Source organism: Mustela lutreola, chromosome 6 (genome assembly GCF_030435805.1).
Source record: "Mustela lutreola isolate mMusLut2 chromosome 6, mMusLut2.pri, whole genome shotgun sequence".
In the NCBI taxonomy this organism is placed as follows: Eukaryota; Metazoa; Chordata; class Mammalia; order Carnivora; family Mustelidae; genus Mustela; species Mustela lutreola.
Window position 1 is genome coordinate 142,951,478 of NC_081295.1, and position 13,359 is coordinate 142,964,836.

At 43.7% G+C, this 13,359-nt stretch overlaps 1 protein-coding gene across 2 annotated transcripts in view; it reads right to left on the reverse strand.

The window, feature by feature from the left end:
- Positions 1 to 4,779: 4,779 nt before the first annotated feature.
- Positions 4,780 to 13,359, reverse strand: part of NEDD9 (neural precursor cell expressed, developmentally down-regulated 9) — a 187,624-nt gene continuing 179,044 nt past the window's right edge. For both annotated transcript variants that reach the window (XM_059179253.1, XM_059179252.1), the window contains 3 exons: positions 11,346 to 12,590; positions 9,957 to 10,046; positions 4,780 to 7,113 (listed from right to left, as the gene is read on the reverse strand). In XM_059179253.1, the coding sequence (XP_059035236.1) occupies positions 6,604 to 7,113; positions 9,957 to 10,046; positions 11,346 to 12,590 (1,845 nt within the window). In that variant the 3' untranslated portion in view covers positions 4,780 to 6,603. The remainder of the gene's footprint in view (positions 7,114 to 9,956; positions 10,047 to 11,345; positions 12,591 to 13,359) is intronic.

Genomic DNA, 13,359 nt, shown 5'->3' on the forward strand with positions numbered 1-13,359 from the left:
ATGGTAGCCACTAACCACATGTGGCTTTTTAAAGATTTATTTGTTTATGAGAGAGAGAGAGAGCACACAAATGGGGGTGGAGCAGAGGGAGAGGGAGGCAGGCAGACTGCACTGAGCAGGGACCCGACTCGGGGCTTAATCCCAGGACCCTGAGATCATGACCTGAGCTGAAGGCAGACAAGACGCTTAACCTACTGAGCCACTCAGGGGCCCCATCCTATGTGGCTATTTAAAATTAACTGAAATTAAAAACTGTTCCTTGGTTGTACTAGTCACCTTTCAAATGCTCAAAAGCTGCCTGTGACTATTGTATACTGCATTGGACAGTGCACATGGCAAAGAATTTCCATTATACATATACAGCATTGAAATAAAATATATCGATCACACCAGAAAGTTCCTTTGCACATTTTCCAGATTATTCCCAACTCCTACCCTTGACTTCAGGAAATCATTGATTTGATTTTTGTTACTATAAATTGGCTTTGTGTTTTCTAGAGCTTCTTATATTTATTCTTTATTTGGGTGGCTTTTTCTCCGCAAAATATTTCTAAGGTTGATCCATTCATGCTGTGTTATGTGTATAATTAGTTCACTCCTTTTTATTAATTTTTTTGTTTTGGTTGCCTGTTTTGTTTTGTTTTTTCATTTTTTTTTTTTTTTTTTTGTAGTTAACATACAGTGTTATGTTAGTTTCAGGTGTACAAGATGATTCAACAATTCTATACATGACTCAGTGCTCGTCATAATAAGTGCACCCTTAATCCCCTTTACTCTTCCCACTCTGCACCCTCCCCACCACCATCAGTTTGTCTTCTAGAGTTAAGAGTTTGTTTCTTGGTTTATCTCTTTTTTTCTGGTTTGTTTGTTTTGTTTCTTAAATTCCACGTATGAGGGAAGTCATATGGTATTTGTTTTTCTCTGACTTATTTCGCTTAGCAATATACTCTCTAGCTCCATTCATGTTGTTGCAAATGGCAAGATTTCATTCTTTTTTAAGGCCGAACAATGTTCTATTGTGTATGTACACACACAACACACGTATATACCACGCTTCTCCATCGATTCATCTATCAGTAAACACTTGGGCTGCTTCCGTAATTTGACTATTGTAAGTAATGCTGCATTAAATGTAGAGGTGCATATATCTTTTTGAATTAGTGTTTCCTGTATGATTTTGGAATAGTGTGATTACTGGATCATAATGTAGTTCTATTTTTAACTCTTTGAGGAACCTCCATACTGTTTTCCAGTGGCTGCACCAGTTTGCATTCCCACCAACAGTGCACAAGGGTTCTACTTTTTAAATTTAAAAAAATTTAAAAGATATATTTATTCACGAGAGAGAGAGAGAGACAGAGAGACAGAGAGACAGAGTGAGCAGGGAGGGGGTCAGAGGGAGATGGAGAGAGAAACTTTAACAGACTCCTTGCTGAGCTCAGAGCCTGACCTGGGGCACAATCTCATTATCATGAGATCATGACCTGAGCTGAAACCAAAAGCCTGATGCCCAACCAACTGTACCGTCCAGGTGTCCCATGAGGGTTCCTTTTTCTCCATGTCCTCACCAGCACCTGTTGTTTCTTACATTTTTGATTTTAGTCATTCTGACAGGTGTGAGGTTATACCTCATTGTGGTTTTGATATGCATTTCCCTGATGATTAGTGATGTTGAGCATATTTTCATGTGTCTGTTGGCCATCTATATCTCTTTGGAGAAATGTTTGTACCTGTCTTCTGCCCATGTTTAAACTGCTTTATTTGTTTTTTTGGTATTGAGTTGTATATGTTCTTTATATATTTTGGATACTAACCCTTTATTGGATATGTCATCTGCAAATATCTTCTTTCATTCCACAGGTTGGCCTTGTTGTTTTGTTGATTGTTTCCTTTGCTGTGCAGAAGTGTTTTTTTTTTTTTTTCTCTTTTTTTAAATGCAGTCCCAATAGTTTATTTTTGCTTTTGTTTCCCTTGCCTCAGGAGAGACATAACTAGAAAAATGTTGCTATGGCTGATGTCAGAGAAATTACAGCCATTCACTCCTTTTTATTGCTGAATATTATTCCATTGTATGACTAGACCACAATTTATTTATCGACTCACCTGTTGATGCCATTGGATTGTCTTCATTGGGACTATGATGAATAAAAGTTTTTTTTTTTTAAAGTAGACATGTAGATTTTAATTTATTTTGGGTAAATACCTATGATTGAAATCACTGGGTTATGACCAATTATTACTGTTATTTGCTTACTTGTTCTATTAAATACTGAGACAGGAGTATCTAAATCTCCACCTGTAATTACAGATTTTCCCTTTCTCCTTTCAGTTATATCGATTTTTGCTTCATATATTTTGAAACTTTGTGTCTAGATATGTACACAGTAATATTTCACTTTTTTTATGAGTCGACTATTTTATCATGAAATGTTCTCCTTGGTCTCTCCCTGTACTCAATTCTACTTTGTCTGCCAATGTAGCCACTCCAGCTTTTTCTTTTTTAAATCACAATGTACATGATATATCTCTTTCTATCCCTTTGCTTTTTAAAACTTATTTGTGATTTTTATTTAATATATGTGTCTTTTAAGTAGTATATAGTTTAGGGGCACCTGAGTGGCTCTGTTGGTTAAGTGTCTGCCTTTGTGTCAGGTCATAATCCTAGGGTCCTGGGATAGACCTTACGTGTCGGGCTCCCTGCTCAGTGGGGAGCCTGCTTCTCTCTCTCCTTCTGCTTGCTGTTCCTCCTGCTTGTGCTCTTGCTCTCTGTGTCAAATAAATAAATAAAAACCTTTTTTTTTTTTAAAGATTTTATTTATTTATTTGACAGAGAGAGATCACAAGTAGGCAGAGAGGCAGGCAGAGAGAGAGGAGGAAGCAGGCTCACTGCTGAGCAGAGAGCCTGATGCAGGACTCGATCCCAGGACCCTGAGATCATGACCTGAGCCGAAGGCAGCGGCTTAACCCACTGAGCCACCCAGGTGCCCAAAAATCTTAAAAAAAATAGTATATAGTGTAGTCTTGCTTAAAAAAAAAAAAAAAAAATCCAGCCTGAGAATCTCTGATTTCTAATTGGAGTGGTTAGACCACTTATTTAAAAAAAGAAGTCATAATTAACAGAAGAATAAACTGTATATATTTCAAGTGTACAATCTGATGAGTTTTGACATGTGTATACCTGTGAAGCCATCAGCACAATCAAGAAAATGGGCATTTTCATCATTCCCACGTGGTTCCCTGAGCTCCTTTGTAATCCCTCCCTGTCCCTCCTCTTTGCAGGACACCACGGATCTGCTTCCGGTCACCATAGTTTGCATGTTCAGAACTTTGAGTACGTGAAAACAGACCATGTGTATTCTGTTCTGTCTGGTTTCTTTTACATATTGTAATGATTCTGAAAGTCATTCGTGTTGGCTTTGTTTCAAATTTTTTTTTATTCCTTTTTGTTTCTGTGTAGTATTCCATTGGATGGATGTACCACAGTGGTTTTATTCATTCACACAGATGAGCATTTGGGTTGTTTCTAGCTTTTGGCTATTATAAATAGCTGCTATGAACATTCTTCTTCATGTCTTTGTACGTACATACGTTTTTATTTCTTGAGTAAATACTTAGGAGAGGAATTCCTAGACTGTATGGTAGGCATAGATTTAGTATTTTAAGGAACTGCCCATTTATTTTCCAAACATTGTACCATAGCTCCCTTGTCCATCAAGTTTGTATGGCTTGCCTTTTTGTTTCGGTGACTTTATTTGGTGTATGTATTCTTCGTTTACCTATTGCCCATTCATATGTCTTCTTTAGTGAGGTTTTTCTTCATATTTTTTGCCCATTTAAAAAACTTTGTCTCCTCATTCTGATAAAATGTTCTTGGATGATGTATGTGGTGCAAATATTTTCTTCTGGTTTGTGGGTTGCCTTTTTCTATTTTTAACAGTCTCCTTAGAAGAGCCAGAAGCTTAATTTTTATGAAGTCTGATTTATCAACTTTTTTCTTCTATGGTTTCTTTCTTATTTATTTTTCTATCTAAGGAACATTTGTCTACCTGAGATCTCAAAGATTTTCTCCAATGATTTCTTCTAGACTCATTAAAGTCTATGACCCATTTCATTTGTGTGTAGGGTGTAAGGTACATACTCATTTTTTTTACCATGGAGCGATCTAGTTGTTCCAGCACCATTTTTTCAAAAGACTTCTATTCCTCAGTGAAGTGCCTTGACACTTTTCTTGAAAATCAATTCACACTTACAGATATGGGCAAAATAATACAAGGTATATTTAAATGCCTTAGCTGTAAATCTCAGTAAGACACCTGTGAAAAAGTAGGCTAAGCATTAAAAGTAATTTATGTGGCTATGAATCTCGAATTTGCTTCAAATAGTTTCAACTGTTTCTTTTTTATGTCTATTCCAAAGTGAGTTAAGTCCTTCTCTTTGACTCTAAACCTCATGAATGGCAACATCCATATTATGATAGTAGAAATCATTCTACTCATCGCTTAAATGTGTAAGATTTCTGGTGAAGCTAAGCCTTGTTCCAGATATTTGGGTTTTGCAATGTTCACAGAACCCAGAATTTTCTTCAAATGTAAATACACTCTGAAGTGATACAAAATGAAAAAATAAACAACTCTCAATTTTTCTAAAAAATCCAGACCTATACTATTGATACAATAACCATCATTTAGCTTCCTCTATTAGGAGTGCCCAAATACACCAACAGGCAATTCTGAGACAAAGACAATAGCAAGCTAAAAGAAAACCCAGTGCCTATGGAAATTGAGATTGAAAAATTTAATGATTTAAAAAATAGCCTTTACATACAAGATGGGGAAGAGAGTAATACAGATTGAAATTTTGGTTTTAAAAATGTGAAAGGTCACCACTTAGCTTAAAACAAGTCTGTCATCTCCTAAGAAATATACTGTACAATGAACTCTATAGGGGCACCTTTCAGCTCCTACTGAGTTGGTTTTTAGCAGTCTCCTTTCTCCCCACACATTTACTCGTCATGAAACGATACAACTCATCATGAAACGTAATCATCTCTTGACAGAACAGAGCTTGGAGAACTATGATACGGTTTTTTTGAAAAGCACCTTCTGTGATGTTTTGCTGAATTTCCCCCTCATACTTAGATTGCACATTCTTCTCTCTTAAATCCTTTCCTGTTCCAATGACTTGGTTGTTTAAAACAAATAAGCTTTATTAAGTCAAGGCATACATGGCAAATAAAAATGTTTTCAAATGGTCTAGTTTAGAACCATTAAATAAGAACTGGACTGAAGGCCTATGGATAACATGCTTATTGACTTGTTAATATGTGAATACATTTACCTACTAGGTAGGAAGTATCTTATTTGCCCCAAGGCCAGTCAAATGGCTCGTGGGTGTCTTTACTGTGCCAACACCAGCAGGTGTAATGGCATGGATGCTGTGATGAGCTGGAAGATGGTGGTGGGCTGTATACACAGGATTAAGGCCAAATAGAATTGTTGAGACTGGACCAGCTGAGTGTCGGGTCAGCAGCTGCATGTTTTAAGAAGGTTGCAAGATCAAATAGTGAATTCCCTTAGAATAGGATATAGACTGGTGGCTCTAACCTTTAAGTGACTCAGGAACAGGTCAGTTTTTGTCAGGTAATGGAAGCAGTAGCACCTAAGAGTTGAGAGTCAGAAGGGCCTCTACTTAAAACTGGCAGATGGAACCATCCCTTCTTTTTGTGGACAGTTGTAGTCTGATATGTCTTTATGAATTCCTGCTGCAAATAATTTAGTTTTTGCAAATCTAAAAACACCCTTTGGAAAACTTCATGGCCAAGTCACTCATAAATGTGGATGATCAAAAAGCCCCGGGGAAAACATTTGCTTTCTTTTTATCATAATGTCCTGTGTTCAAACAACCCAGCCCTAACCAGGGATTTAGCCTCCGTATACTTCTCAAATAGGAGTGCTTGGGTTAACGTATACTTCCTGAATCTTCTTCCATTTTTAAAAGGGCATTTTCAATCAGAAGTGAGGCATTTTGCCACAATGGGCCAAAGATGATCAGTTTTGAAAGGGGTGTCCAAACAAGGACAAGTCATGCCATGCCTGTTTATTAGAAGGTGAACACTTTTTCACGTATACTGTGCTTCCCACACTTGGACATGACAGGCTCAGAATAATCACTAGTATATATAGAGCAATATTACAACTAGCTGGTATGTTTTCTAAAATTAAAAAAAAAATAATAAGGAAAAAAAATGCAGCATTAGGACATGCTTACTAAGGTGCTTCTTCATTCATGTTTTCTAATGGAATGTATTGGACAAACATCTACAAACGAACATGAATACACAGGCATACACACGCACGTGAACCAGTTTCTGTACAGTTTAGGCCTTAGATGCTTCTGTGTTTACGTAAGAACCACACAGGGGAAAAATAAAAATCCCCCTCTAGCTCCCTGAATTTCTGAATGTTGTCTAACCCATAAAATGTTAAAATATTTCATTTTTATATAAAATTATCTACAAAAATAGATAACATTTACAAAAAACCAGATAGCATTTCCAGTTTTCGTTAGAAGCGCACTCAGTCCCCCTTTCTGTCCTTTCTCCTCTCAGAAGGTGGCCATCTCCAGCAAAGAATGCTTGAAGAGCTGGGCGTTCCGGGACAGGTCTGTCACTTGGTGCACCATCTCCTGCAGGGCCGTGGTGCTCGGGTAATGGAGGGCCGCCATCTTGGTTGCCATCACGATCGCCTTGAGCTGCTCACAGAGCTGGTTGCTGGAGTTCATCACTTTGTTGCGAATGTCCTGGGCAGCAACCTGCCTTGTCAGCGTGTCCCCAATGAACACCAGTTTGTGTGCGCTCAGGATGACAAACTTGCTGTGGGCCACAAAGATGCGTGGCGGCTGTGCCAAGCTGACGCAGCTGAAGAGGGCGTCGATGGCGTTGAGGAGGGAGATGTAATGGGTCTCGCACTGGTCGTAGTAGAAGCACAGCAGCTGCCGATCCTGAGTGCCCACGCTGCTGTTTGTGGTGGGGAGGCTTTGAGAAGGCTTCCACTTGGAGATGTCGTTCTCCACAGGCTTGGTGATTTCTTGTTCCAACAACTGGAACTGACTTAGCTGCAAGGGAGAGAAAAGCAGAGTTTGTGAAGGGGAAGGCAGTGCACCATCTTGGAAGTTAACTGGGGCTTGGGGTTCAAGGACAGGGATTTCAATCCCTAGTAAGTGGTTAGTGCTCACTTAGATGAGAGGCTTTGCTTTCCTAAACTGTAAAATGTGGAGGCTGAAAAAGAGGATCGCTAAGGAATCTCCCAGTTCAGGCCACTGCGGTTGGATATTGGTCTCTTCTGCCCTACGGCTGGAAGGCAGCTAGCTGTTATACTCAGCTGTCACCTGCACCTTTATGAAAGTTCCATGAGTTAACATTTACCAAGTGCTTAGAGTGGTTTTTGGTATATCGTCATCTCTATATAAATGTTTATTGAACACTGAGTGGCGGCGAGGGAAAATCCAATGGGGGGATCTCCTTATCCAGTCAATCGCTGACAGTTGGCTCCTCCTCTGGGAAAGCCTTGACTCTGTCCCTTCCAGGCTCTTAGATAATTGACCATCCATGACCCCTTTCTGTTTCTCCTACTCTTGCAGGCAAGATTTGTAAATGTTAGGCAGCACTACAGGTGTATTTATTTACACCTATAAATACATGTGCAGAATCTCTAAGGGAATGCGAATGCTAATTGTTCATCAGAGCGCTTAGCCACCCAGAGCTGTTGAAAGAAAAGAAACTCGCACATAGACTCAAGGAGTGTTACCTTCCTTCTTTCCTTACTGCTCCTGGCTGGTGTTATTACTTAAACTGTACTTATAATCTCATGCTATTCCACCAAATCTCAGGAAAGACCTTTCTTTTGCAGGTAAGGACTACCTGTGACCTGAGCTTAGGACTCCACGATCTTCTGCTCTGAGACAGAGCTCAGTCAGAGTAGGGCCAACCTCATCCAGTTTTGCCCCCAAGAAATGCACCGTAAGCTATGTTTTTTGAGAGAATCTGCTTTCTTCTTAGAAATTACTATGGTTTCAACAAGTTCCCTAAAGCCCTGCAGTCCTCCTTGGCCAAATGCCAAAGTAGACATAAATGGATGCAGGGTGATGTTTGACGGTATCTCGCTTATGCTTTTGCAAATATGTTCATAAATATATCATCTTATTAGAGAGATGGGAGAACTTTCTCATTTTATATAGAAGCAACTGAAGTTCATGGAGGTTAAATGACTTGCCTAAGGTCATAGAGTTGGCTGGTCAGATAGCAAGGACTAGAATTCTGGTTTCCTAGGGCGCATGGGTGACTCAGTCGATTAAGCAACCAATTCTTGATTTCAGCTCAGGTCATGATCTCAGGTTGTGAGATGGAGTCCCTCATCAGGCTCCACACTCAGTGTGGAGTCTGCTTGAGATTCTCTCTCTCCTTCTCCCTCTGCTGCCTCCCCCCCAACTCTTGTGCTCTCTTGGTCTCTAAAAAAATAATAAAATATTATTTTTTTTTTAAAAAGGAACTCTAGTTTCCTGAGGCAACGTGACAGTTCATGTCTCTATGTGACATTTTATTTCAGCTTAAAAGGCATGTAAGTCCTCGATCCATTACTCTTTATTTTTATGCCCCCTACCAGTAAGACTCGTCATTATCAGTCCCACTCATGCCCAGCTTTTGAGTGAACCTGACTTGCCCAAATCCCTTCTTTGAGGGCTTGGATATATCTTGAACACATTTGATTCTGCTCTCATTCTTTTAGATTGGACCAAGAACAGCCAAGCCATACACTTGTGTTGTAGGAGATAGATAGATAGATAGATAGAGATGGCCCAATCAGACTCTCTCTCTCTCTGTTTTGTTTTGCTTTAGTAATCTGATGAACCACAGTAGGGAGCTATTAGCTAAAGATGCTAAGCTGAAAAGCCATCTGTGGGAAGGAGTCTGAGTGGCCATGCATGGGTTCTGTGAAGTTCAGTAGGAGCCAAATGAGTAAACAAGTAGAGGAAACTGTCAGATAATAGAGGAGAAGGAAGCAAATTTAGAGAAAAGAAAGTCCAAGGAGAGAGAATTTACAGTCTGAGCTCTCATCAGACTTATCTGCGATCAGGCTCATTGGCTGTATCTGCGTTTTCTCTTCCTACATTACCCTACTATGATTTTGTTATAAAACCTGTTTGCTTGGCCTAGCTTGACTGGGTTTTGCTTCTGAGACCAACAGCCTTAACCCAAAAAGTCCTAACATGTTAAGTATACAGAAGTATCCTGGAAAAATGGCTATTTAGACATAATCTAGGTACACCAGCTGGATTACTAAAGCTATAAACATTCTCTTTGTTCTTATTCCCTATTATAAGCTTTGGAGCTGCTGCTTCTTATTATGATGATGATTTTTTAAAGATTTATTTATTTGAAAGAGAGTGTGAGGGAAAGGGGTAATAGGGAGGTGGAAAGGAGAGAGAGAGAGAAGCAGACTCCCCATTGAGCATGAAGCCAGATGGAACTCAGGGCTCGAACCCATGACCCTGAGATCATGATCCGAGCTGAAATCAAGAGTCGTACACTCAACCGACTGAGCCACCCAGGTACCCCAGAGCTTTTTTTTTTTTTTTAAAGATTTATTTATTTGAGAGAGAGAGAGAGCACACAGGGAGGAGCAGAGGGAGAGGAAGAGAGAATCCCAAGCAGACTCCACACTGAGCACAGAGCCATGGAACCGACATGGGGCTCCATCTCATGATCCTGAGATCATGACCTGAGCCAAAACCAAGAGTCAGACGCTTAATCGATTGAGCCACTCAGGCACCCTGAGCCTTGGAGCTTATATGCGCCCAAGAATGCTGGAAGGACCAAAATGATAATCTTCTGAAGGGCTACCTCCCTTACGAAGCGGGAAATCCTCAATCCCAGGTAGGTCCTGTCCTGCCTGACTTACCTGATGATGCTCCAGCTGCATCTTGTTCTGTTTGATGATATTTTCTTTTTCCAGCAGCTCTTTCTGTTGCCTCTCAAACTCCTCCTTCCCCTGTTATTTGTCAACATAAAGAAAACATTACATCACCCCTGTGGTTCACTTGTGCTAACACTTTCATTGACAAATGTGTAAACGCCCTTTAGTTTTCCATTGCCTTGACCCTAGTAGGCCCTGTTAGGCCCTGTGAATGCCAGACAGGGAGGGCACGCTCCCGGCCAGACTTCCAGCATCCCTGTGTAGGGCAGGGCTGAAAACTAAAATCTGTTCTCATGGGGGGTGCCACCATCTCCACTCCACTTTCCCATTTTGGGAGACCCACACTCCCCTGCAAACCTCCTTACACAGTACTATTTCTCAGGGTTCTCCTTTAACAGATTATATGCAAACCCATAAACCTAACGCAGGTCTAAACGGGGTCCACACTGCACTCCCGGTTTCTTTGGATTGTCTATAACTCTACACCAAATTAGTATTTCCCGGTATGCAGAGCTGAACGACGCACTACGGGAAGGGTGAATGCCCCCCATTTACTCTATCCTGCCCCTTTCCTTAGCAGTGGGGGTGCGGGGTGCGAGGCAGGGCTCGGCTCTCTCCCCTCCCCAGTCTCCTGTGTGCAAGGGAACTGTACTTAGTCCAACAGTCCTCCAGATGACCCATCCCTCTCAGTCAGATGAAAGGAATGGCCGAAGGAGATAGCAAATTCTAAATAATGGATCTTGGATAAAAGTCTGAATTCCCCAAAGTGAAAAGGATCCCGGGTCAACGTGGTAGAATTTCCATGTGTAGGAGGCAGACTGTGCCTGCCCTCTTTCCCATGTGCTGGTGACATTCTGGGTCAACTGACAAACACCCGGTGTTCTTCAAGGTCAATCTGAGGCTTCAGTAATTAATTGAACACACAAACACACATTGCAGAGCTGAAGGGATTTCTGAGAATTTCTCTTTCTTTCGTCACAGTGCCTCCCTCCTTTTTCAAATAAAATACCATGCAGAACTCTATCATAAAATGCGAACAGAGGTTGAGCTGGTGTGATTATGTGAGAGAAACATGTGCCTATTTGGGGAGTCTCTTGCCGCTTGCCCGAGGCATATCAATGGATCACCCCAACCCCGTGCTCCATTCACTTTGCGAATGAAGAAATGACAGCCCCGGGAGGTTCAATCAGTGGATCACACCGTTAGTGCCAGGGAACTGAGGACTCAGCACTCTCGGGCCAGTGCTGTCGCCTTCATACGTGAGCTATGAATTCTGCTCGAGAACCGTGAACCACATTCTCGCCCCAGGCCGTCCAGCCCACCCACCAGGCTCCCTGAATGCGAGTACAGGCCGTAGGAGCCCGATTTCCTTACCTGCAGGTGGACGTAGTCGTAATCGTCCATCCAGCTCCTCTCGGAGCTGTCGCTGCTGCTGCAGTCAGGGGGCTGGTCCTTGCCCAGGCTCGGGGGCAGCGGCTTGGTGAGGGCTTGGGCCTTGGGGTCCCCGGGAGGCAGCAGCAGCTGCACCTGGGATGCCACGTGCGGGTACTCTGTGGAGTTCGTGATGCTCTCGGAGCCGCTCTTGGCGTGCGAGCCGCCGGGGCCCGGCCGGAAGAGGGCCTCTGCGTTGGTGTTGATGGTTGTGGTGAGCTGCTTGGCGTCATCGGGCACGGTCTTCGCCACCATCACGAAGCGGTCCAGGTCGTCCCACTTGTTCTGCGGCTTGTTGACGGCCAGAATGTTCAGGGACCAGCTGCACTCGTTCAAGTCGTGGCTGGTCTGGCTCAGGATCTGGTGGGAGTCTTCCACCCTCTGGAGCTCCCGCTTCATTTTGTTCTGCAGGAGGAGTTCGGGGAGGCAGGACGCATTGGCGGTGGCTCCCTTGGCAAAGTGGAGGTAGTCCCTCACGGACACCTCCACCCTGTCCACGGAGGCGCGGATCTCGTTGACGTGGCGCTCCATGTATCCGTAGCACCGCCAGTCCGTGGTCACCAGCGCCATGAGGCTGGACACGCCCATCTCCAGGCTCTGCTGGAGCCGGTGCAGCCGCTCGATGGCCGTGTCCGGATCCAGCAAGAGCCTTTTGTCCGGAGATGGCGAGGTCGACAAGGAGGACTCCTTGGAGGTGGTGGAAGATGTGGACATGTTGCTCCTGGTGCTGCCCGTGCTGGAGAAGGACAACCGGTTGATACCATCCACCACGTCCTGACAGCCTTTGGTGTCCGGGGCGCTGTGCAGAGGGACGTCGTAAACACCCTCTCTCTCTTCGGGGTTTGCTTTCTCACTGGTTTCTGCCGGCGGCTCCAGGAATTGAACCCCTCGGGGGACGTCATAGGCGTCGTTCTGGGGGCCCAGGGACTGTCCCAGCTGTGAGGGCGGGTGGTTCAGCGAGACGTTTTGGGGTCTCCGTGTCGCCAGATCCGTGGTTCCTGCAGCATCACAGCTGTATTTTATGTGAAGGTCCTTCCCCATCGGCTTGGTGCTGGTTGGGGGGATGTCATAGACGCCCTCGGGTCTGACGTCTGGCCTCGCGGCTTGTCTCACTGGAGGGGGGAAATCATACTCTTTTTCCCTAAGCCCTGCCTCATCTCGACAAGCAGAGGGAGGGACGGCATATACCTGAAAAGCAAGTGGAAAAGGAGCCATTATTTTTTCAGCTGGCTCATGCGAACGTGCAGAAGCTGAAAAGGACCTAAAAATGAGGCTACGATTCTCAGTCCTCATCGCTGGCTCCTGGCTTTCCGCCTTCCACTCACTTCTGGCCTCTGTTTCCCAAGGCTCGGCTCTGCTCTCACTTCCCTCATCCTTGGGCGGGAGCATCCTTCCCATGGCCTCAGCGCCGCCTGTGTGTGGACCCCTCCTGGCTGAGTGGCCCTCCCTGGGTCCCAGGCCCGAGTTTCTGACCACCTCCTGGGTCTCCTTCCGCGGCTGATCCAGGCAGGGAGGCAGACCGTGCCGTCACACACAGGACAAGGCATCGGGTCTCCTGGCTGTGACACGCTGAATAGTTGCTTCCATGTTCTGACACACAGTTCCCTTCTCTGCACAGTAGGCGTAACTGTACTTCGGGGCAGGCATGCCCCAGAGGACAAGAGAGGACGTCAGATGCAGCAAGCCCTAACTACAGACTGAGATGCTGTAACGCTGCTCATAAATACGAGATACGTCCGTTGCTTGCCAGACTGAATTATTTTATCTTCTAACTGGCTACCTCATTTTTAATGGAATGCCCTAACTATGGAACCCTTAGACTTTGAGATTTTTCTTTCCTTTCCCTTTTTAAAAAAGTAATCTTGAGGCCCCACGGGGGACTTGAACTCACGACCTCGAGATCAAGCGTCGAATGTCTCCTGACTGAGCCAGCCAGGTGCCCCTGGAGCCCTTAGGC